Here is a 25,515-nt window from a genome sequence, read left to right on the forward strand (position 1 = left end):
TCTTTTTCTAACATTTTTAAATTATCCTGACTATAGCTTTTGAATGGTATAGTGTATAATGTTATAAAAGTTTTGAATTACAGATAAATTCTTTTCTTCGGATCTTTCTGTTCATCAAATAATCCTGAAAAATGTACTCAACCTTTTCAAATATTGATAATAATAATAATTTTAAAAGGTTTCTTGAGCAGTAAATCATCATATTAGAAAGATTTCTGAAGGATGTGACACTAAAGATTGGAGTAATGAAGCTGAAAATTCAGCTTTGATCACAGAAATAGATTACATTTTAAAAGAAATTCAAATAGAATCAGTTATTTTAATAGTAAAACTATTTCACAACATTTCTGTCCCACTCACTTCTGAAATGATGGCTATGCCAGAAGTACCTGTGCACAAGATAATAAGGCCTGTTTTATAGCAATTATTCAAGAGTTGTTGCAATATTTATATGGCTTTGTCCTGATATTAAAGGTATTGATGACCCTATTTTGTATGTAATTGTTTATTTGAAAACTTTGAAGAATGTTTCTCATTTAGTTTTGCTAGGAACTGTTAAATGAAGACGAAAAAAGGAGATTGATTGCAAAAGCTTTTCTTAAACTCATTAGCATTTTGTTAAAAAGAAAATAAATAAATAAAGTTACATGTCATTTAACGTACAGAAGCGACAGGCAGGGAAATGCACCAGCACAGGCTCACTACAGCAGCGAGCTGAGGACTTTTTTGCAAATTTCCGTCGCAAATATTCAAGACGGGTTTTAAGCATAGACAGTAAAAGAGCGATAAGGGATACAGCTGCGGCTACTGGGCATGCGCACATAAATTTAGCGTCATTTTTGTTTCAATTACTTTTTTTGCATTATTGTAAGGGATAGGTTTAGGGTTTGGGGTAGAGGTGGATGTTAATAAAGCAATCTAAAATGCAGACATTTTATTTATTGTTTACTTCTGTCAGTAGCGGCATCCCTTCTAGCCACAAACGTCATGACGTTCGCTCCTGTGGTCACGTGATGGTAAACATGGCCGCGCGCAGTTGAAAGTCATGCGATAGCTCTTGAATATCGTTACTTATTTACATATCTTTGAATTAAAATTCATTTGCAGTTATATAGACGTTTATCTTGTTATATACTGCCACCGATATTGTTATGGACCCCACCGGACAACTACGAAATGTAAGTATAAAAAACAGCGTGTGCAGTCCTTGTATATATGAATGTGACAAATATTTCATAATATTGTGATTTTATTATTATTTGGTGACATATTTACTGTGTGTGTGTGTGTGTGTGTGTGTGTTTGTGTGTGTGATCTAGTTGCGGGACTTCCTTCTCGTTTACAATCGCATGACGGATATCTGCTTCCAGCGATGCACAAGCAATTTCAACTACAGAAATCTGACAATGGATGAGGTGAGGCAAATTTATTTAGATTAGATTAGATTAAACTTTATTTTCATTGCACATGTAAGGTACAAGGCAACGAAATGCAGTTAGCATCTAAACAGAAGTGCAATGAGCTGTAAGTACAGGATATACAGTGTCTACAATATGTTACAAACGTTCTATAAATATACAGATAAGGCAGTACTATGGACATTATAGATAGGTGTTCTATGAACATACTGTACAGATGGATTATGTAATAAGTGCATGTACACTACAAACAAAAACTATGAACATACATTTACAAATGAAAATTCTATTAAAAGGCAATATGTTAAGCTGTACAAAGTAGTAGTCAAATGGACATTAAAAAAGTGTATAGAAAAATATTCCCATGTGCAAATTGATCATTCACTAATTTGTATGTACAGACAGTAGTGCAAGTAATAACAAGTGTAACAGGAAGAAGTGTGAAGTACAATGAAAGTTTTTTTTTTCTTCCTCTCCATATTCTAGTGGTTGGGAGCAGAGCTAGTTTTATTTATTTATTTATTTTTTAATTAATTATAAAGTGATGGTGAGCAGTTGGAAATTATATTTTCGATATCTGAAGTGTTACTAAAACAACTCTTTTACATTAAGAAAACAACAGTGTGTTCCCCATTAAACCTTCATTATAAATTTAATCACTATGACGGTTATGTAATGTCTTTTGTTTGTGTTGTTTTACCAGGAGCGATGTGTGGACAGTTGTGCTGGCAAGTTAATAAGGACCAATCACCGTTTAATGGGCACCTATGTGCAGTTGATGCCCGCGATGGTTCAGAAAAGGATGCAGGAGATGGAGAGCAAGGCTGCAGAAATGGCTAAAGCTGAAGCTGCAGCACAAGAGAGTTCATCAGCATTAGAAAACCCATCTACTGCCATTCCAGCCATAACAACGATGCTTGAGAGCACACAGATACCTTCAACTCCTAATAATCCATCAGATAACAGGTCCTCATTAGTGACTGATGTCTCAGCTTTTGGACAAACACAGTCATTGTTAGATGTGCACACAGTCCCAAACAACACACAAACCTTTACAAATGAGTCTTTAGAAGGACTAGTAGTGCCATCGCCAGTGATCTCAACATCTGGAGATCCCGTCTTGAGTGCAGTAGAAAAACTAAATCTGAAGCCCAGCAGTGTAACCACCACATTAGTTCCTGAAGCACAGTCTGAAAGGGGAGCAGGACAGAGCCCCCAAAATCCATCTTGATGGCGATGTGCAGAAAAGAGACATGGACAAGAACATTTGTATACAAGGTTTTGTTTATGCTGCATATTCCATCTTAACACCCCAAAGTCACTTAAGACTTTTAAGACGGTTGAACATGGAATGGATTTCATAAATTCTTAAATATCTCTATTAAAACATTAAATAACTAACTACGGGCGACTATGTGTCTTTAATGAAATTGCATCATGGAAAGATAATTTATTTGACTTCTTTATTTATTAATAATATTAGGATAAGTGTTTTGTGAATTTAAAGTGGCATATGAGTATAGATTATACATAATAGGATTAAAAAGAACAATTTAGAACCAAGAACCAAGAGAAAACAGAGCGCCCTCTCGCGGCTGTAGACGGTAATGTTTTCTCTTGGTTCATGTCAAATTAATTTTGATAAATAAGTCGCACCTGACTATAAATCGCAGGACCAGCCAAACTATGAAAAAAGTGCGACTTATAGTCCTGAAAATGCGGTGTGTGTGTATATATATATATATGTATATATATATATATATATATATATATATATATATATATATATATATATATATATATATACACATTACATTTATTGTACCTTTTTTTTGTCTAGCCTTGAAAAACACCATGGTAACCAACTTTTTTATTATTATTATATTATGATATTTCATAATAAATATAATCCAGGATGTGGATTGTTTATTTATATATTTTATAAAATTATTTGATGACAAGTGGATACTAATAATACTAGTAATATTATTACTTATCTTATTACTATCTGCCATCAGTATTTAGTTACAATACTTCGTCCCACAGAAGTTATAACTGTGCATCTTTCCCCAAAAAATATTAAATTAAAAATTTTACCAACAGTTTTTCTGCCTCATCATTTGACCAAAATCTACATTGGATCACAGTCAGAAGTTATTACAAACACTCAGTGATGATTGACAGTGACTTTTACGTAAAAGTGTTTTTACAGTGTCTTATTTTATCCATAATTTATGTTTCCCATATATTTTCCCATATATATTTAATTAAGTAATATAGCAAAATCACATGAGTTCATAAGATTTTTAATTATAGTAGTATATTGGGATCAGAGGGGTGTGGGTGGGCAAGCAATGTAATGCCAGAGTAAAGTAACACAACATTTTACGCATGATGTGTTCAGATCAGCTTTTCTCCTGACAAAATCAGTGTAATTGCAGTATTTCCATCCCCTGAATATAAGCTTTTCAATATTCCAAGCTTTCCTGATGCACTGATGACTTCATGTGCCTGTACGAATCGTGCAAATTATGAAAATAAATCTAGGAATTATTGGATTTCAAATGGGGTTGAGGCATCAAAAGTAATTAGCCTAAGTAACGAGCTGTTTTATGAAGGTGAATGTAACTGTAATATTTGTACTGAATTCTTATCAGTAATTAGTTACACTACTTGTTACGGCAAAATTAATAATATTGCTGTAACTAGTTACTTGTACTAGTTACTAGTTGCTGCCCCGGACTCGGAGACGGAGTATTCATAACCCCAGCCATAATCCTGAGGGAGAGAAAATCGTGTCCCGAGGCGCTGTTTCCTTCACTCACCAGACGGGGGCGCTGCGGTGGTGTAATTAGCGGGGAGTGAGTGTGTGTCTGTCGGCGGGGAGGAGATCACAAACTCGGGCTCTAGTAAGTAGGGTGTGGACGCTAGAAGAGTGTCCGTCCGGACTGTCCCAGTCATCACCGTTGGTTCACTCCAACTAAAAAGCGGCCATATAAACAGGTAATGATGGTTGTTATGATCGAGTGAGTGTGAGAATCGTGTGTCCAGTGACTGTGGGCGTAACGTTATATGTCTGCTGCTAACGTTAGCGGCATTAGCGCTCTAGCTTACAACAGTACAAAACTACTATTGTATAGCCATAAATAAAGTGTGGAGTCAAAAAAATATTTCCTTGTGCATGATTAAGTAAGATATAATTCATACTGTGGGTTTTTTTCTTTTGGTTTACCCATAGTTAAAAGTCTTTAGTCACTCTTTTGACTGGAGTGTCCGTTAGCTGCGCGGCTAATGTCACTTACTGATAGAAGAACACGTACGTTACCGGTCTGTCTGTCTGTCTGAAATCTACCTGTCTTCTATTAAAACTCTCCCTTTTCAGTGTAGACCTGTCTGTCTCTTTCTGTGTGTTTAATTATTTTCCTCTTTCTGTGAGTATTAACTATCATGTGTACCTGGCAGTCTCTTTGTGAGCGGATGCGTATTTAACTGAATCAATAGCAGCCTGCTCTTATCTAATTTGTCTGTCATTTTCTCTAAGTGAACGCAGTTGTTTTCCTTTATGACTGTATTTGTTCTGGTTTTGAAAAACAAATCTCTCCTGTATCCCATCTCAAGGCACTTTGCAAAGTATTTCTTTCTTTAATTCTCTAATAAAACAGACAAGTAGTTTTTCATGAGTAAGACGGGTCTTTGCGAAGACCTCTTAACTGAAGTATGAGTGATGTCAGAGTATTAAAGAAACACATTCTGTTGGCAGAGGGTTGTTTTTGACTCCGTAAGGGAGTCATATGTGTGTTATAACAGGCCAAAACCTGTACAATTACACAAGTATTCATCACCTGTCAGCATTCAGTGAACAAATATTTAAACCTTTGGCATAAACCTGAGGTGAAGAGTTCATCCAGAAATGTTTATTTTGTAATTTATTAACCCTCATATCCTCCTAAACTTGTGTGACTTTTATATTATATGTATATCTGTTCTTTTGTGGAGCATTAAAGAGAAATAGTAGTGTCCATTATTAAGAAATGGCATTTTTTTCATCCTTTTAGTTTGGTTTCACGTGTTTTTTAAAAATGTAATTTAAGTTAATGACTCTAAGAATGTCATGTGGTATGTTTTCTTTACAACAAATGCATTTTAAAGATACTTTTCAATGTGATGTATTAGTAATTTATAAATATAATTTATAAAGTCTTCTTTGGAAATAGTTTTATAAACTTTTTTTTTTTTAATGAGGAAAAAAATAAAGTATTTCCCATTATATAATGAATAAATAAATAGATCATTGAACTTTTCATTTCTGGGGAACTGTTCTTAGAAACTACTTGTTATTGTTGTGTTTTAGTCACTGTTCCCTGGTGACCTGAACTGTGACAGTATGTTATGTGCAGGCTGTGTTCAAGACAGCTCATCTGAGCTTCCTTCTCGTTTCTCTGCAGTGTAGCGCAGACACCAGACACTTGCCCTGAGGCTGTGAAGAGACTGTCCCACCGCACCCTTCCCGTGGCTGGATGTTCTGTCAGACCCTCGCCTGTCGTCTTTAGGGTACAGCAGCTTCAGACACCTCTCCCAGGACACTCCTGGTAGAGGACGAACGATTCCGGTGGACGTGAGAGGAGAGAGGGTGCCGAGATGGATGACATCTTCACTCAGTGCCGTGAAGGCAACGCGGTAGCCGTCCGCCTCTGGTTGGACAACACAGAGAACGATCTAAACCAGGGGTGAGTGTGTTTTTGACCATTGTATGAATTTGAGTCATAATATGAATTTAGTCAGAGCTGTTATTAGGTAAATTGTTGTGTGTTTGTAGAGACATGTTTGTAAAAGTTGAACTTGGATGCTGGCAGTAGGGAGTGGATTCTTTGGTGTCCACGCCCCCCTCCAAACTTTGAAATTCAAAATGTATTGTGAAGAAACTGTCCTGTCTGTGAGGATCTTCTGTCAGGCCTTGTCCCTTTGTTCACCCCTTACTTTTATCTGTCTCCTAATCCCTGGGCGCAGTAGCGCAGTGGAGAAGATGACGAGGGTAGATTGTATCGCTTTTCATCTGTGTTGTGGGTTTCATTCAGTTTTTTAGGCTGTCGTGGCATACACAGCTTTAAGATTTAAATCAGATGGTTTTGAGGCATTGACGATTTCAGTACTAGGTTGTAATTCCTGCATAATTCTGCTGTTACTATTTAACATTTGATATTATTAGTCATATTGTGTTCCTAGTGCTTTTTTTAGTTGTGCCTCATGGTTTCAGCGGTGTTCTGGGCAGTTGCTAAGTGGTGACCTAGGTCAGAAGAGATCATTTTCATGTATATATGATAGGGGAATGCAAAAATAGTAAAATGATCAATCTGTAATTATTAGGGATGCACCGGTTGACCGGCCATAAATCGGAACCGGCCGGTTTTTGCTTAAAATACGCGATCGGCAATTGGCTGGTTTTTGGTCTTTTTCGGCTAATTTTTCCGGTAGTGCATTCGCTTGCACAGACTACATTGTAATCGTTCGCTGTGTCATTTGTGTAGAAGTATTTCGAAATCTGTCCGCAGGACACAGGCAGCCGATCAGTACTGGAAATGCAGAGTTTGAGGTCTGAGGCACAGATAGCAGGAAGCGATCAGCCGTTGGTGTACTGGCGCACAAATAAGAGCCTTTCCTGCGCACTGAAGCTGCGCGAGACTATACTGTACCGGCCTGCGCCCTGAACAGGATTAGACGGTGAAGAGATGTTCAGCTCAACTTCTCACGTGTTGGATGAGAAACGAAACGGACTAAACTGTGACAAAACTGAAAGGTTTTTTTGTTTTTTTTGCATACACATTTGAAAAGCCAGAAATAAACGTCAGTTCTGCATTAGGATGATTATTTTTATTTTACCTTAAAATTACATAGACTTAATTTGATTTAAAAATCACCTGCTGTAGAACACTGATTACTTGAGACAATAAGTTATTTATTTTTAATTGGCTCAAGAAAAAAAAATATTGATGTGAATCATTACCCTAATTTTTTTTTTTTTTTTTTTTTGGATGAATGAAACACTTTGCATCTTTATTTATTCGCACCAACATTATTTGATTTTAACATTTTGGAAAATGTATTTATATAGCATACTTTTATTTAGTCTCACTGGTAAATACTTTTTTTAATTTAAAACCACATTTAAAAACTAAAATACTGAATGCTGATTAAGAAACATCTTATAGAATGTGTGTTGATTGTGGTGTTTGGATTGTAGAACTAGCAGTTGTTGCCTTTAATTTCACATGGTTACAGTTAATCTTTTATTTAAGGCCAGTTCTCTGTAGTTTCAACCCAATTCAAAAACAGAAGCTAAATGCTGATGTCTGTACCATCTATGTTTGTACTGAATGCAGGCTACTTATTGTGCAGTTACTGCTGTTAATTTCAGATGGTTACAGTTATTGTTTTCAATAGCCAAAAGCAAGTTTGGCCTATTAAATACCAAGTATCTTGTTTATGCACACTTTCCTTCTTTCTTGTTTGTGTCTTAAAAGAAAAAATTGCTTTACTTTATCAGTTTGCTTTGCTTGAGCTTGAATGCTTTTGTTATACATCTAGTTTACACACATTTTCAACTAAAAAGAAAAGCATGAGATATAATGTAACATGGATGTAGAACATTGTTGTGTGTAATGCCTAATCATAAGCTTCCTCAGAAATGGTGACAAAAACGTGATTATTAAACGTCTTTCTCATTAAATGTCATTTAAAGTAACAGATATTTGGATATTTTTTTTTTTTTTATGAGCCCAAATATTCAAATACAATATTTTGAAAATTGGCTATTTCTTATGTATGATATTGTGGTGCCTAGGTATGTTTAGGCTATTTCTTAGTTAAAATTATTTTCAAAGTTAAGTTTCACGAGTTTTAGGAAATGTTTTCAGTATGTGTATATTATATTTAGTATCCAAAGCTTAAAAAAGGTTTTTATTATTTTATTTTTTGTAAAATCCAGGGCGTTTTTTTTTTATGTATAATTTATTCAGACAAAATAACATATAATACTGACTTTTCCTTTTGGATTTAGTTGTGCAGCCCTCCTGTGAAACTGAATGTCGTTAGCCTAGTTTTAAAGAAATAAGTCCTGAAATATGCGTCTTACAAACTAAACGAACATAATTCCATTTCTAGCCCTATATGGTGTAAAGCATACACAGAGTTGAGCCATGCACCCTCTTCAAATACCTCCACCTTTGCCAAACTCCCTCTCACAAACACCCTTGACCCTCCTTTCTTCATGAATACATCCCCGAACAGCTGGGAAGCACAAAGGAAAGGGAAAACGTCCTGGTCGATCTCCAAGAACCTTTAAGGATTCTGATCTGGATGGATCTCTTGCTGTCAGCCACATGATGTATAACTGAAAGGAACGGGTCAGAGACGAATGGTTCGCCAGTGCCGATTCAGCACAGAATCAGCAGATTGCAAGCAGCGGCTACTTTAGTTGAAGCGTCTGATGTAGATCACCATCTTAGGCCTTTCTTGTGCTCTTCACATGGCTGAAGCTGTGACTTTGAAATTATGTGACAAAGGAAATGTTGGACGGGAACACTAACTCAACTAGCACAAAACCAAAAAATAAGACAATAAGCTTAGCGTTCCCTACTCTAAACAGCAATGGATCCTCTACAAATCTGCCGGTCAGGCCAGTGTGAGTTGGAGTCTATGTCTAATCTGTGACTCAGAAGACGGGGAGGAGGGAACGGTCTGGGCTAAAATGAAATGGTTGGGATGAATAGTTTCCATACGATGAGCTCACCAACCAAAGCATGCTGACTTGAGCCATACGGTCCTCTCTGTGTCACTTCTCTCTCTCTGTTTCTCTCCCTCCCTCCCTCCCCGCTTACCAGTCTCAAAGTGTTCTCCTTTTCCAGAAATAGAAAAATTCCAGCTAAGGGATTCGCCTTTCGCTTTTGCCTAATGTGGTTTGCCTAATAAAATGGTTTTGATCCTTTGAGAAGAGAGGATGTTTGATTCAGTTCTTCTGAAGGGCCATGAGGAGTTTCAGCATGGTTTGAGATGTTACAACCTTACGTGTTTGTGGGAGGAGACAGGAAACAGCAGACATACACGGGCGTTGTTTATGCTTCACATTACAGCATGGCAGTCAGCAGACTGGACTCCTGTCTTATGTCTTATCTTCTAGAAATTCATGACACTTTGGCCATTATGCCTAAACTTCCATTTTTGATTTTTATATTGTTTTTAAGTGTTGACATTTAAATTAAAATAGACAGTGTTCATTTTCTTAAAGGGATATTTCACTCAAAATTCTGTCATTATTACATTATACCTTCAATTTGATGCAGACCTGTATGAGTTTCATCTGTTGGACACAAAAGTAGATCATTTGAAGAATGTTGGTAATCAAACAGTTGCTGGTAGCCATTAAAGACCATAGTAGTGGAAAAAATACTATGGAATCAATGGCTACCAGCAACGTTTTGGTTACCAGCATTCTTCAAAATATCTTATTTTTCTTTATTTTCTTGTGTTCAACAGATGAACGAAATTAATACAGGTTTAAAATGTATTTTTATATTTGGCCTTCATACAAACAAGAAATGTGAAATCATTGTCAAATAATTGTCTCAGACTCACTTTAATATCTTTAACTTCAAACTATAGACAGACATACACTACCAGTCAAAAGTTTTTGAACAGTAAGATTTTTCATGTTTTCAAAGAATTCTCTTCTACTCACCAAGCGTGCATTTATCTGATCCAAAATCAGCAAAAACAGAAACATTCAGAAAAATTTTTACTGTTTAAATCTGTTGTCTATTTGAAAATATTTTAAAATGTGATTTTATTCCTGTGATTTCTAAGCTATAGTTTGAGCATCATTACTCCAGTCACATGATCCTTCAGAAATCATTCTAATATTCTGATTTGCTGCTCAAAAATCATTTATGAATACGTTGAAAACAGCGGAGTATAGTTTTTTTCAGGTTTCTATTTTTTATCTGAAATAGAAATCTTTTGTAACATTTATAAATGTCTTTATAATTACTTTTGATCAATTTAAAGCATCATTGCTAAACAAATGATACATTTTTATAATTTTGTTTAAAAATTAACTAGCTCCAAGCTTTTGATTGGTATAGTGTATAATGTTTCAAAAGCTTTTTATTTCAGATAAATGCTGACCTTTGGATCGACCTATTGACTGTTTTTGTAGGCTGATTATTCTTGTAGAATGAAACTTTTTTTTTTTGTCACTATAAAAAGTATGAAAAGTGCTCAGAGTTGCTACAGAAAAAAAAGAGCAAAAAGAAAAGAATGTTGCTGCAGACTGGCTTATTGAAAATGCAAACTGACTCCCTGCCAGCAGGAGGCGCTGTGAGAGCGGTAGAACTGGGTAGAACTAGCGGTTTCTACAGTAACGGTTGTAATCAAAGCAGTTCCGCTCACGAACGCTTCTTTTCTTTATCAGAAAAAATCAAAACGCCATCTAAACTTTTCTGAAGACAATCCTTTCACTTCCTTCATATAAAACGCTGAGAGGTGTTTTGATTTTGAAATGTGCAGTGCTCATGTTTATTCATGAAGTCAAATGCCACAAATAAATAAATGAATGGGAAACATATAGGAAATTTGTTTAAAAATCATATCACCATTATTTAATTTCTTTTAAAATAATGATTAAATGATTGAATTGTCCCATTCTTGTCTAATACAGGCTTCTAGTTGCTCAACTGTCTTCTTTGTCACATCTTCCTCTTTATGATGCACCAGTTGTTTTTTTATGGGTGAAAGATCTGGACTGCAGGCTATCCATTTCAGTACCCGGATCCTTCTTCTACGCAGCCATGATGTTGTAATTGATGCGGTATATGGTCTGGCATTGTCATGTTGGAAAATGCAAGGTCTTCCCTGAAAGAGATGACATCTGGGTGGGAGCATATGTTGTTCTAGAACTTGGATATACCTTTCAGCATTGATGGTGCCTTTCAAGATGTGTAAGCTGCCCATGCCACACACACACTCATGCAGTCCCATACCATCAGAGATGCAGGCTTCTGAACTTAGCGCTGATAACAACTTGGGTTTTCCTTTTCCTATTTAGTCCGGATGACATGGTGTCCCAGTTTTCCAAAAAGAACTTTCAATTTTGATTCGTCTGACCACAGAACAGTTTTCCACTTTGCCAGAGTCCATTTTAAATGAGCCCTGGCCCAGAGAAAACGCCTGTGCTTCTGGATCATGTTTAGATATGGCTTCTAATTCGAGCTATAGAGTTTTAGCCGGTAACAGAAATGGCACGGTGGATTGTGTTCACGACAATGTTTTCTGGAAGTATTCCTGAGCCCATGTTGTGATTTCCATTACAGTAGCATTCCTGTATGTGATGCAGTGCCGTCTAAGGGCCCTGAAGATCACGGGCATCCAGTATGGTTTTCTGGCCTTGACCCTTACGCACAGAGATTGTTCCAGATTCTCTGAATCTTTGGATGATATTATGCACTGTAGATGATGATAACTTCAAACTCTACAATTCTTCTCTGAGAAACTCCTTTCTGATATTGCTCAACTATTTTTTGCCGCAGCATTGGGGGTATTATGCCGCGTTTCCACCGAAATTACCCGGAACATTTTTACCAGGAACTTTTTTCCCCCCAGACCTGTTGCTTTCTGCGTTTCCACCGTGGTGTAAAGTACCGGGAAGATTAGGCAAATGACTGGTGACATAGGTCCGCGCGCGTTTCTCAATACAAAGTACCGCTGATAAAAAAAAAAAAGTACGCTGATTTTGGACGTGCATCATCGGTAGTTAATTCAGACTTTGTGCATTCGACTGGGGAGTGTGATGTCAGCAACGATGCAAGTCCGGTAAATCTATAAACAGCAGCGTAACTATATACTATATATATATATATATTATACTTGATAACTTCAGTCTGCTCGTCTTGGCTACTGCAATTTTTTCCTACTGTATATTTACAGTAAAACGAAATAGGATATCAAATACCACCGCCTCCTTTGGTTTTCATTTAAGCATAATAACAGCTGCAGAAATATACTTACAGTATTGTTCAAAATAATAGCAGTACAATGTGACTAACCAGAATAATCAAGGTTTTTAGTATATTTTTTATTGCTACGTGGCAAACAAGTTACCAGTAGGTTCAGTAGATTGTCAGAAAACAAACAAGACCCAGCATTCATGATATGCACGCTCTTAAGGCTGTGCAATTGGGCAATTAGTTGAAAGGGGTGTGTTCAAAAAAATAGCAGTGTCTACCTTTGACTGTACAAACTCAAAGCTATTTTGTACAAACATTTTTTTTTTCTTCTGGGATTTAGCAATCCTGTGAATCACTAAACTAATATTTTTTAGTTTTTTAAAACTGCTTGACATCTGTGTGGCATGGAGTCAACCAACTTGTGGCACCTCTCAGCTGTTATTCCACTCCATGATTCTTTAACAACATTCCACAATTCATTCACATTTCTTGGTTTTGCTTCAGAAACAGCATTTTTGATATCACCCCACAAGTTCTCAATTGGATTAAGGTCTGGAGATTGGGCTGGCCACTCCATAACATTAATTTTGTTGGTTTGGAACCAAGACTTTGCCCGTTTACTAGTGTGTTTTGGGTCATTGTCTTGTTGAAACAACCATTTCAAGGGCATGTCCTCTTCAGCATAGAGCAACATGACCTCTTCAAGTATTTTAACATATGCAAACTGATCCATGATCCCTGGTATGCGATAAATAGGCCCAACACCATAGTAGGAGAAACATGCCCATATCATGATGCTTGCACCTCCATGCTATACTGTCTTCACTGTGTACTGTGGCTTGAATTCAGAGTTTGGGGGTCGTCTCACAAACTGCCTGTGGCCCTTGGACCCAAAAAGAACAATTTTACTCTCATCAGTCCACAAAATGTTCCTCCATTTCTCTTTAGGCCAGTTGATGTGTTCTTTGGCAAATTGTAACCTCTTCTGCACATGCCTTTTTTTTAACAGAGGGACTTTGCGGGGGATTCTTGAAAATAGATTAGCTTCACACAGACGTCTTCTAACTGTCACAGTACTTACAGGTAACTCCAGACTGTCTTTGATCATCCTGGAGGTGATCATTGGCTGAGCCTTTGCCATTCTGGTTATTCTTCTATCCATTTTGATGGTTGTCTTCCGTTTTCTTCCACGTCTCTCTGGTTTTGCTCTCCATTTTAAGGCATTGGAGATCATTTTAGCTGAACAGCCTATCATTTTTTGCACCTCTTTATAGGTTTTCCCCTCTCTAATCAACTTTTTAATCAAGTACGCTGTTCTTCTGAACAATGTCTTGAACGACCCATTTTCCTCAGCTTTCAAATGCATGTTCAACAAGTGTTGGCTTCATCCTTAAATAGGGGCCACCTGATTCACACCTGTTTCTTCACAAAATTGATGACCTCAGTGATTGAATGCCACACTGCTATTTTTTTGAACACACCCCTTTCAACTAATTCAACTAATTGCCCAATTGCACAGCCTTAAGAGCGTGCATATCATGAATGCTGGGTCTCATTTGTTTTCTGAGAATCTACTGAACCTACTGGTAACTTGTTTGCCACGTAGCAATAAAAAAATATACGAAAAACCTTGATTATTCTGGTTAGTCACATTGTACTGCTATTATTTTGAACAATACTGTAGTTCAGGGATATGTGTATATGCAGCCATTACAATGAAACGAAATATTATATAAATTTGCCTTTTTTATTTTCATTTTAACATATAGATAAATTGAATACAGACCAAAGAAAACCTGTTAGATTTACTCCACAGCTGAATTACATATTTGATGTTTAACCACTAAAGACACATCAGAGCCAGCGGCACATATCAGAAGGTCTATCCCAGGAGAGGCTGCTCTCTGTGGATACATGAGGACTGAGCTTCCGCTGATCGAGTGGAGCTCACCGTCTACGAGATCGGCGAAACACATTTTTAAATAGGCGCTGTCTTTATAAATAAACCATAGATTTGAATTTTAAACAACTACATTCTCGCCTGAAATACTTTTAAAATTACATTATGACACGATAACAGTAATATTTGAAAATGATCTGAATAAATGGTGTTTGAACTCAACCAATGCTGCGTGAACTCAGATGGCTTTGGCTACAGCAATTTCCCCTCAGTATATTTACAATAACACAAAATAGGATATAAAATACCACTGCCTCCTTTCGTTTTCATTTAAACATAATAACAGCTGCAGAAATGTACTTAGTTCAGGGATATGTGTAACGTTATATACAGCCATTACAATGAAACGAAATATTATATAGACTGGCCTTTTTTATTTTCATTTTAACATATAGATAAATTGAATACAGACCAAAAAGAAAACCTGTTAGATTTACCCCGCAGCTGAATTATATTTTATGTTTAACCACTAAAGAGACATCAGAGCCAGCGGCACATATCAGAAGGTCTATCCAATGTGAGGCTGCTTCTCGGCGGATAGATGATCACTGAGCTCCCGCTGATCGAGTGGAGCTTACCGTCTCTGAGATCGGCGAAACACATTTTTAAATAGGCGCTGTCTTTATAAATAAACAACATATTTGAGTTTTAAACAACTACATTCTCACCTGAAATACTTTTAAAATTACATTTCATGACACAATAACTGTAATATTTTGAAAATGTTGATCCGAATAAATGGTGGTTGAACTCAACCAATGCTGCGTGAACTCAACCAATCAGAATGTTTAGCGCCAAAGTCCCGCCCCGAAAGTTCCGGAACTCTGAAAAAGTACCACCTCGCTAGCTGGGACTTTCTGAGGGGCATTTTTTTACCCGGGAATTTTAGTTAGTTACTGGTTCTTGCAGTGGAAACACACCACGTACCAGGCCAAAGTCCCTAGTTGCTGGGTAAAGTTCCTGCGGTGGAAACGCGGCTTTAGTGATCCTCTGCCCATCTTGACTTCTGAGAGACACTGCCACACTGAGAGGCTCTTTTTATACCCAGTCATGTTCCCAATTGACCTAATAAGTTGCAATTTGGTCCTCCAGCTGTTCCTTATATGTACATTTAACTTTTTTCCTCTTATTGCTATCTGTCCCAACTTTTTTGGAATGTGTAGCTCTCAAGAAATCCAAAATGAGCCAATATTTGGCATGACATTTCAAAATGTCTCACTTTCAACATTTGTTATCTATATTATATTGTGAATAAAGTAAAAGTTAATGAGATTTGTAAATTATTCCATTCCTTTTTTACTCACAATTTGTACAGTGTCCCAGCTTTTTTGGAATCGGGTTTATATAATACTTTGTTACATTGTTTGTGTTTCAAGTTGTTTTGCAGATGGGATTTTTGTATCAGCATCCAAAATTTTGCATCTGTCCTTCTCTAGTAGTGAATGCCATCTAAGTTGACTGTGGGTCTGCTCTCAAATTGTGACTCAAAGAGGAACTGACCCACTTTGTGGCTGTTTTTCATTCTTGATGTTTGGACGGGAACTCCGAGCGGCTAATGATAGTAGAAGAACAGAAGACTGAAGCAAACTAAATGCTAGGTTACGGCTGTGTTTGTTTCTGTGGCTTTAAAACAGAGACTGAAGCTGCTGAAGCTCAGGCCAATGAGAAGCATTTTCAGTGTTTGGGGTGAATAATTTACTGCTAAAAATATTACCTGTATTTTAACTTCTTGTGTTTAGCTATACTGTCTAAAAATAAAACACTTATACATCCGTTTTAAATGTCAGTTTTTAAATCGGAAGGTACCTCTTAAATGTTAACAATATTATTTAAAAAAAAAATGTTTTTGTTACATTTCCTGTCACATACGTCACTCTGGCCCACTTCACAAGCCTGTTAGCTCAGATACAGTTTTAGACTGTGGCGCCTCTCTGATGTGCGGTTTATGATCTAATTCAGTATGAGCTTTCACTCAACCAGATTGTTGCTGAAAGGTAGAAACCTGAACTCAGATGTGGAGTTGTACTTTTAAATCATCACTGAATGAAACCCCAGAACAGTTTTTGGCCAGAGGAAGCTCTTAATAACTGCTTTTCAACTCTTTGATTGTATAACTGCAGACTCAAGACGTAATCCTCAGCTGTGTGACTCCAATATCGTTGTTTGCATAGTCTGTCTTTATACGTTTGTAAGTCTGTTAGCATAAACGTTCATTTCTGCGTGTGTGTGTGTGTGTGTGTGTGAGAGAGAGAGCGAGAGAGTGAGAGTGTGTGTGCTGGATCACAGTGCTTGCTTCACGTCCTTACATGGACAAGAGAAACTAGCTGGATATGAATTGTCCAGAGCACTGTAGGAAGGGAGCTACTAGCAGTGGAAGAGAGCGTGGAATATTATTTCCTGTGTTTCCAGATCTGGTTTCCGCAGTCCGCCCCTCTGCTGTGTTGGAGCACTGCTGAAAGTTATGTGACAAGTGTCACCACAGATAGCTCTCTTAGGACTCTCCTTTTTCCTCTTTTTCCCTCACTTACTTTCTTGCTTTCTTTCTTATTAATTTCCTGTAGTTTTGCCGTTTAGCTTCCATTCTTTCCAACCTTCCAACTCCTGTTTTTCTTGGTTTCTTCCTTAGACTATTCCTTCTTTTTTCCCCAGATTCTTCCTTTTTTCATGTTTTTTCCTTTAAAGCTTACTTTTCATTCTTCCTGTCTTTCCTTGTTTTTTCTTTCCCGCTTCATTCCATTTTGTCCCATTTTATTTTTCATTTTCTGCTTCATTCTGAACTTTCTTTCCTTCCTTTACTTCCTTTTTCTGTTTACCCTCTTCTTTTTCAGGTTATTTTCCAACTTTCTTTCTTTCCTTCCTTCCTTCCTTTTCACTTCCATTTTTCCTGCTAGCTTTCTTTCTTTCCGCATTTTTTTCTTTTCAGCTTCCTTTTTCCCATTTTCCCCATTACTCCTTCATCCCCCCCCCCCCCCCCCTTCCTTTATACCTTCCTGTTTTCCCCAGTTTTCTCCTTTGTTTCTTTTTCCTTTCCTTCCTTTCTTGAAATGTGCAGTTTGGCCAGATATAACGCACATTCTGGAATTCCCAATGGGAAGCTCAGGACTTACTGTTCAATTTTATTTTGTTTATTTAAGGATGGGGGACTTCCTGTCTATTTGTCTTTAACCCCTTCAGTTTCGACTAAGCCACATTTGACTGTGTGTGTGTGTGTGTGTGTGTGTGTGGTCTGGTCTGGTCTGATCTGATCTGATCCGGCCGGACATTGTGAGTAGTTCCAGCAGCTAGCCTAAGTTTAGCCGCACTACTGGTTTTATCATTTACCCAGAGACTTCCTACTGTAGTGCACACACCCAGCCCTTCAACAAACACTTCATTATTGAAGACAAACGCTTACAACTAATTACTGTGGGGATGAGCACGAGCACAAGCTGCATTGCCTTCATTTATTTATAGCAAACTATCAGCAGTTGCATTCCGTGGTTTAATAGTAAAACCCCCATGTGGTTCATTCACATGTGCTCTCAGTAGCAGCACTAATGCACAGGTTCTGATCTGATCTCAGTGTTGTTATTGTAACTTTAGGGTCACCGTTGACTATAAGTGCAAGTTTTGCTTAAGAGTAAGTGCGAGTTTTACTGCATTTATGAAAAGGAAATAGGAAGGCCTGAGTACAGATCTCAGACACAAATGGGAGGGGGGTATACATGATCTGAAGGAAAGGGCCAGTTAACTGCTGTTTATAATTAACTGGCTGGAGACAGACAGCTGAGAGCGGGATCACCAGCCAGACTGGAGACTGGAGACCAAACACTGCAGCAAAAAACTGTGCCTTGATTTAAAGTCCACCCAATTACAAACCTTCTGTCATTATTTCCAAACATGTATGCACTCCAAAAATATTTGGGCCTAAATTTAAGATGTATGCATTTTAATGCTTATGAAATTTCCATGCTGTTGGATTACACAGTTTTAACCCTCTCAGGCTCAAATTAAGTTTTAGTAACTTAGTAACTTTAGTAACCTTTAGTAAAGTTTTCAGTACTCCAGATACATAAAATATCTATCTGGAGTAATAAGGTTTTTAGTTTGTAACTGTTGCAAATCTGCAACGCCTGCCTTGAGAGGGTTAACATAAAATAATAAACTTCATGATGCATACATAAAATAAACAGGCAAGATAAAAGAACATGAACTATTATGTTAAAAATGTATAATCTAACTTAAATGGATGGACACTTTAAATGCAGTGATTAGTGATTGTATTATAATATATTACATTTAAATTCAAATGCATAAAAGTAGAATTTAACTTTTTTAATAGACATGCACATGATAATTATGATATGATACTGACACTAAATATGCTGACGTGTTTTTTTTTTTCTTGCAGGGATGATCACGGGTTCAGTCCGTTACACTGGGCCTGCCGTGAGGGCCGTTCAGGTGTCGTGGACATGCTTATCATGAGAGGGGCGCGCATCAATGTCATGAACCGCGGCGACGACACACCCCTGCACCTGGCTGCAAGCCACGGCCACCGGGACATTCTGGCAAAGGTGTGAACTGATTGTAGCAGATAAACACTCACAAACACACACACACACACACACACACCAGCACCTGAACAACCACAGTGACCAAAGTCACGGAATTGTGTAAACAAACACACAGCTGCTAACAGCAGTTCAAAATATCCACACATGCAAACTTTAAACCCTCGAAAAGGAATACGGAACTGACAGTTTCCATTTTATATACCTTTTAGTTCCATTAAAGAGATTTTGAATGGATGTTTTATTATTTGCTCTTTTGGGGACTGAATCATATTGTGGTTTGTGTTGTCTAGCTGATCCAGTGTAAAGCCGATACCAATGCGGCAAACGAGCACGGCAACACCCCTCTCCATTACGCCTGCTTCTGGGCCCACGACCTGGTGGCAGAGGTTGGTTTGAAGCTCCCTCTGCTGGGAAAAAAGAGAAACTCTCTCGACTGTTTTGTTGTTGATTTCCATGCAGTTATAATGAATGGGGACTAGAGCTTTCAAACACCATAACATTATCATAAAAGTGGTTCACATGGTTCTTGTGCACTATATTTTTCTGTAGTCTCCTGAAACTATAGGATAATATATTTGAGTAAAATACATAAAATGATTTTCATTCTTCTGTTTAAGTTCTTGGAGTTTGGTCTGTTCCTCACATAAAGCTTTAGTAGGTTTTCAGAAAACCTGGAATATAGCACACATATAGTGCAAGTCTTATTAACCACATATGTGGTATTTTTATTGACATAGTTCCAGTTCATTTTTAGTGTATCTATAACAGTTTTCTTGTTATTATTAACTAAGAATAAAACTATTAAAATCACTTTCGTTGATTGAAAGACAGCGTAAAATAATGTACAATATTAGATGGAAAAAAGCAACAAAAACAAAATGGTTAATAAAATGGAAATATTAAAGTGAAGTAAAAAAAAAAAAAAAATTCAAGTGCAACCATAATTACTAGAATTAAAATGGAAACTAAATATATAAAAAATAATAGCTTATTTTAAAAACAAGAACATAAATAGAATATAAATGATTCTCGAAAAGGGCAACCACTACATTACCTTTTTTCCTTTAACGATTGAGCAGAATTACCTTGGAGATGGTTAAACATTTGACATTCAGTGCTATTCAAAAGATAACAATGTCATTTCAGTCATACCAAATATGTTATCATTCATATTCTCTCCAGGATCTGGTTAATAATGGTGCTCAGGTGAGCATCTGCAACAAGTATGGAGAAACTCCACTGGATAAGGCCAAACCACCGCTCGCCGCACATCTGAAAGGTAAACTCTCTTCTTTAATAGTGTAGCAAATGTAATGTACGCAGTAGATTTGTTGGAAACAGGCCTGTTTGCTCACAGACTCAAAGGTCTCTTTCTGTTATGTGTTCCATCGGCCATAATAATTCTGTTGTGTTTATGAATCAGAGCTTGCAGAGAAACAGGGACAAAGCCTGGCCAAAGTTCCTTTCAAGGACTCTTTCTGGAAGGGAACCACTCGAACGCGACCACGTAAGCACCCTCAGAACATCTGATTCTCATTTACATTCATAACACTAAAGCATTTTAGTGTCACTCAGCATTACTGTGTATAGATTGCCTTATGAAATTATATAAATTGTCCTCAACCAAGGTTTGATTGTTGTATATTTTTTATATACATGCCTGCAGGTAATGGCACACTAAATAAACATGCTGGCGTAGATTATAAGCAGCTTTCCATGCTGGCCAAGATCAACGAGAACCACTCTGGGGAGGTGAGCTCATCTCCCAAACCACTACTCATTTATGCCCAGTGTTTATTGCAACACTGATGTCTCTGCTCTCCTCCTGGCAGCTGTGGCAGGGCCGCTGGCAGGGGACAGAGATTGTGGTCAAGATGCTGCATGTGCGAGAATGGACTACAAGAAAGAGCCGTGACTTTAATGAGGAGTACCCTAAACTAAGGTGACGAACCGCTATTACAGTGTGCCTGCATTACACAGATTAAAAAGACAGAAGTTTGCCCAGAAATGAATATTGTCATCATGTACTCACAATGATAGTTAATATAGTTAACTAAAACCTTAAAAACTGATAACTGAAATAAAGTATTAAATACATTTTCTTTTAATTATTTAGGTAATAATTTAATTATTTGCCATTTTCATTTTAATTTGATGCATTGAAGTATCTAGAATAGGGGAAAAACTGATGTAAAAATAAAAAACGAGATTAGACTAAATTACTAAAACTTTAACTAAGATTTCAATGAAAACTGGAAATATAAAGATAAAAATGAATTCAAAATAGTAATAAAATGTGTAATTTTATTGATACTAAAATAACAGTGTTCTAAAGCTGTATTGCTAACTGTCTTCTGAAGACATAATAAGCACCGTAAAGAAAACTCATGCACTGAAGTCATTTGATAGCTTTGTGTGACAAACATAACACAAATTGGATCATTACAAATCATTCAGGCTGGTTTTGAACTGAATCAGCTGATTTCAGAATCAAAGTTAGACTCAATAGAGTGATTAGTTCACAAAGTAGACTGATTTGGAACTAAAATTTTATTATATTCGATTTATTTTCACTACACGATTGTCAAGGACTAAAGAATTTGCAATAATAAATCTATTCCCGCTTTCATTTAAAAAAGGGAAAAATCTTGGTGAACTTTTGAATGTGTGAAACGTCTCCATCATGTTAGTGGTCTGTTGTTTCTGTGTGTTCATGTGTCCCTCTCCATCTTGGTGTTTCCCCTGTTGTAGAATCTTCTCCCATCCAAACGTGTTGCCCATGTTGGGGGCGTGTCAGTCTCCACCTGCCCCTCATCCAATCATAATTACACACTGGATGCCCTATGGCTCCCTTTACAATGTGCTTCACGAGGGGACCAGTGAGTAAAACATGTTACTGTCTCACACAGACCATTTGTTTTTTTATTTGTTTTTAGCTTCATTTGATTGTTAGAAAATGCTTGATTGCTCTTTAAATTCTGGACATGACAAAAGAGGAAGTCTTTTTTTGACTGGAGTTAAACCTAATTCTTAAATTTAACTTGAAATTTAAGTTAAACCCACTCAATCCTTCTCCTGTATCTTCCTCGTTCTTTTGTCCATCTAGACTTTGTTGTGGATCAGACGCAAGCGGTGAAGTTTGCTTTGGATATAGCGTGTGGAATGGCTTTCCTGCACACACTTGAGCCCATGATCCCTCGGCATTATCTCAACAGCAAGAGTGTCATGGTGAGATACTCAAAGCAGACATTTCCTGCTAATCTTGGTTTCCAGAGTGTCTATTTTTGTTCTACAGGAGAACACGTGTATAGTTACGGGCATAGCTCTAGATTCATTTCCACAGACTTTAAATACTTCGGGTCAACTGCTGATTGCAAAACACAAGTTCAAAGTTTGTTTATTCGCTGTCATGGTTTGTGAAACCCATTCAGCGGAACTTGCCCTCCATAAATTTAGCCTCAGTGGATAAACCACTGTGAACAGAAACTGCTATAAACACTCTCAGTTCTCTGAAGTTTCTGTGCATCCTGTCCCAAGTTCAGAGTTTCAAATTGTGGAGTAATGCAGTGAAAGTACATTCTTTGGGAGTGGTTTTCTTATTGCCTCTTAAGATTTTGTAGTAACAGACATCAGTGGTCTGTAATGTCCCATGGAAAAGTCAAAATGTAAAGGTCACTATCAGTTTAAAAGCACAATGGTCAAATAAAGCCAAGCCACAACCAAACGACTTCTCAAAATACTAATAGCTGTACTGATCACATTACATTACACACCTTCAACTCTCAGAAGCTTGTCCTAGCTGGCTGTTTCATGCTAACATCCTAATGAATCTGTTCTCATTGGTTCATTGACATCAGATTGATGAAGACATGACAGCCAGGATAAGCATGGCAGATGTGAAGTTCTCCTTCCAGTGTCCCGGCAGGATGTACTCTCCTGCATGGGTGGCACCTGAAGGTACTGTCCCTTTCCTACACTCTCTGAATACTTCATTTCAAATTTCTCTACCAGATTTTACATTATCCGCGTTATTTGTCTAAGGTATGATCACACTAGTGAAATTTCTATGAAATGTCTCAGGCAAAAAAGGAACATTTTCTATTGCCAGTAGTGTATAAATCAGTCATTGCTGTAATACTGCACGAGCAGCTTGAACCCATTGTGAAATTTGCATGGGGAAATATTTAGTTGTTTTTACGATCGGTGGATTCCTTTTGAAATGACTGGATTGCTTGTGGAATTTAGCGTGAACAGAGGTAACTGTGACCACACCTTAAACAGGACATTTTGATTCACTGATAGCTTAACATCTCGCTTCACGTCTCATCTCAGCCCTGCAGAAGAAGCCAGAGGAGATTAACCGGCGCTCGGCAGATATGTGGAGTTTCGCTGTGTTACTCTGGGAGCTCGTCACCAGAGAGGTGCCCTACGCTGACCTCTCAAACATGGAGATCGGCATGAAGGTGAGAAGATTATATGACTTTGAAAAAGCAAGAGCTGAACCGAAAAGACCTCAGGGTCAGAAATGTAGTGGTACTTGGGGCAAAAATGCCCCCGAAATAAACAAAAATGCTCCCCAAATTCAAGATACAGTTAAACTAAAATTACGACGGCCATCACCATTCTTGTGAGAGTGCTGAACAGTTAACTAATTGAGCACTTCAGTCATGGAGAATATTCTTTGCTTGCTTTCTGAACAAAATGTATTCACAAATTCGTTGCTAAGATAACCGGTTTGAAGAGATATGTAATAAATTCTGTTAACCAACATTACCAATCAGTATTACAATATCAAGGGCAGTAATTGACAATGATTTTTATTATAATATTCCAACCTTACACTGTTACTTTTCTAATTGGCTGATGTAAATATTTGACAAAAGTTCGAATGCACCAGGAAATCACTTTTAAGATGCAAATATTGACCCTTAAAGGAATAATTTACCCCAAAATTATAATTTGCTCTCATTCGGGCCATTTCAGATGTAGATAAGTTAATTGGAAAATAAATGTAGTATTGCATCACTTGCTCACCAGTGGATCCTCTGCAGTGAATTCAAAGCAAAAAAAAAAAAAATCATTTCTGACCATGGCTATCCCTTCTTTCTTCATTAGGTGGCACTAGAGGGACTGCGGCCCACCATCCCACCGGGCATTTCACCCCACATCTGTAAGCTTATGAAAATCTGCATGAATGAGGATCCTGCCAAGAGGCCCAAATTTGACATGATTGTGCCCATCCTTGAGAAGATGCAAGACAAATGAGATTGCCCTGCTGGAGTTCACAGTATTGCCTTAAAATGCACCACTCACCAAAGTGCTCTATGCCACTGTAGCCCTCTGCTAAAGAAAAATGCTTTTATGGAAACACTGTTGAACATTTTTAAAAGCCACAGTCTCATTATCGCCTATATTCTTATATGCAATCATTGAATAATGACATGTGTTTGTGCATATAAATGTTCATCAGTCCATTTCGTGAGTGTTTACAAAGCAACATTTACCCTTTAAAACCTCTTTTCTATAGCCATTAAACAGGAAGTGGTGGCGGCAACAGTCCTTCGAAGCAGTGAATGTAAAGTAAAATCAAGTTTTCAAATCCACACCCACATTTTATCCATCATTTTTCTTACTTGCTTCATTTCACTCCGTTAAAAAGAGATCACAGATCATTTCATCAGCTCAAAATCTAAATTATTTGCAAATGTGTGTAAAAAGGCCGCTGTTAGTATTTAAAGCATCGTGTCATTTCATAATGTGTTTTCTTTGGATTGTCACTGAAAATGAAAGTCGATAGGCTGAGTTTGCCTGAGCTTGTAAAAAAAAAAAGTGTAATAATGCAATAGCTAATGCCAGTTTTATGCCTTATGCAACAATTAACCAAAATATGAAGTGCCCATAATATCATGATTGTACTGTCCCTCTCATAGTAGGGAGATACATGTTATAAAAACATGTGATGTTAGATTAATGTACCATAGGTTCAAAGTTCATTTACACACACCACATCAAATGCGAGAACTCGTTTGCCACATGCATCACGAGTCATGTCTTCTATCCTTGCTCCAGAAATCTACATATTTACTTGATCCATACAAATGCATGCTTGCTCCGTCCTATGTTATGTAACTAACACTCCACCTGCTCCTGTATTCTAATTTACTTTACATGTTAAGAATGTTACATCTGAGATATTTTTATATTGTATACATGTATTATTGTTTTTTCATGGGCAATACATTAGGGAGCCTATGAGTGCCTTTATTTTAATTTTTTTTATTTTATAAACACTACATCTATTAACTTCTTTATTTTTCTGTTACTGTGTTCCTTTTTTCAGCTAGCCATTGTGTAATAGGAAACCAAGAGACGAAAACAAGCATACTTGACATGCATAAATGTATCCTTTTTTTATTTCACAGTGTTTCTATTTACGTTTTGAAAAGCAAACAGCGATGATAATGACAAACAGACTGATTATCTAACTTATGCTTACTGTTTTCTGACCTTGTGTCAGAAAGGTTTTTAATAAAACTTTATGTGGCTTTTCTTTATTCTTTATTTTGGAGATTTGGGCTGTTTATATT

At 37.1% G+C, this 25,515-nt stretch overlaps 2 protein-coding genes across 2 annotated transcripts; both read left to right on the forward strand.

Moving 5' to 3' along the window:
* Positions 1 to 961: 961 nt before the first annotated feature.
* Positions 962 to 3,023, forward strand: LOC113092443 (mitochondrial import inner membrane translocase subunit Tim10 B). Its single transcript, XM_026258036.1, has 3 exons — positions 962 to 1,178; positions 1,320 to 1,415; positions 2,122 to 3,023. Exons 1-3 carry the CDS (start codon positions 1,152 to 1,154, stop codon positions 2,647 to 2,649), a joined length of 651 nt encoding a protein of 216 aa, XP_026113821.1. The 5' UTR covers positions 962 to 1,151; the 3' UTR covers positions 2,650 to 3,023.
* A 1,244-nt stretch (positions 3,024 to 4,267) lies between these two features.
* LOC113092442 (integrin-linked protein kinase) lies at positions 4,268 to 24,757 on the forward strand. Its single transcript, XM_026258035.1, has 13 exons — positions 4,268 to 4,421; positions 5,864 to 6,145; positions 18,763 to 18,928; positions 19,219 to 19,314; positions 20,111 to 20,207; positions 20,352 to 20,435; positions 20,595 to 20,680; positions 20,761 to 20,870; positions 21,680 to 21,807; positions 22,035 to 22,156; positions 22,786 to 22,885; positions 23,261 to 23,391; positions 24,044 to 24,757. The coding sequence occupies exons 2-13, from the start codon at positions 6,057 to 6,059 to the stop codon at positions 24,191 to 24,193; spliced, it is 1,359 nt and encodes a 452-aa protein (XP_026113820.1). The 5' UTR covers positions 4,268 to 4,421; positions 5,864 to 6,056; the 3' UTR covers positions 24,194 to 24,757.
* Positions 24,758 to 25,515: the final 758 nt, after the last annotated feature.

This window comes from Carassius auratus, unplaced genomic scaffold (genome assembly GCF_003368295.1).
Source record: "Carassius auratus strain Wakin unplaced genomic scaffold, ASM336829v1 scaf_tig00214588, whole genome shotgun sequence".
NCBI classification, from domain to species: domain Eukaryota; kingdom Metazoa; phylum Chordata; class Actinopteri; order Cypriniformes; family Cyprinidae; genus Carassius; species Carassius auratus.

Coding starts and splice junctions, on each gene's coding strand:
- LOC113092443 (XM_026258036.1), top strand. CDS start 1,152: ATGGACCCCACCGGACAACTACGAAAT. Junction 1,179..1,319: donor CCACCGGACAACTACGAAAT/GTAAGTATAAAA, acceptor TGTGTGATCTAG/TTGCGGGACTTCCTTCTCGT. Junction 1,416..2,121: donor GAAATCTGACAATGGATGAG/GTGAGGCAAATT, acceptor TTGTTTTACCAG/GAGCGATGTGTGGACAGTTG.
- LOC113092442 (XM_026258035.1), top strand. CDS start 6,057: ATGGATGACATCTTCACTCAGTGCCGTGAAGGCAACGCGGTAGCCGTC. Junction 6,146..18,762: donor GAGAACGATCTAAACCAGGG/GTGAGTGTGTTT, acceptor TTTTTCTTGCAG/GGATGATCACGGGTTCAGTC. Junction 20,436..20,594: donor AACCACTCGAACGCGACCAC/GTAAGCACCCTC, acceptor ACATGCCTGCAG/GTAATGGCACACTAAATAAA.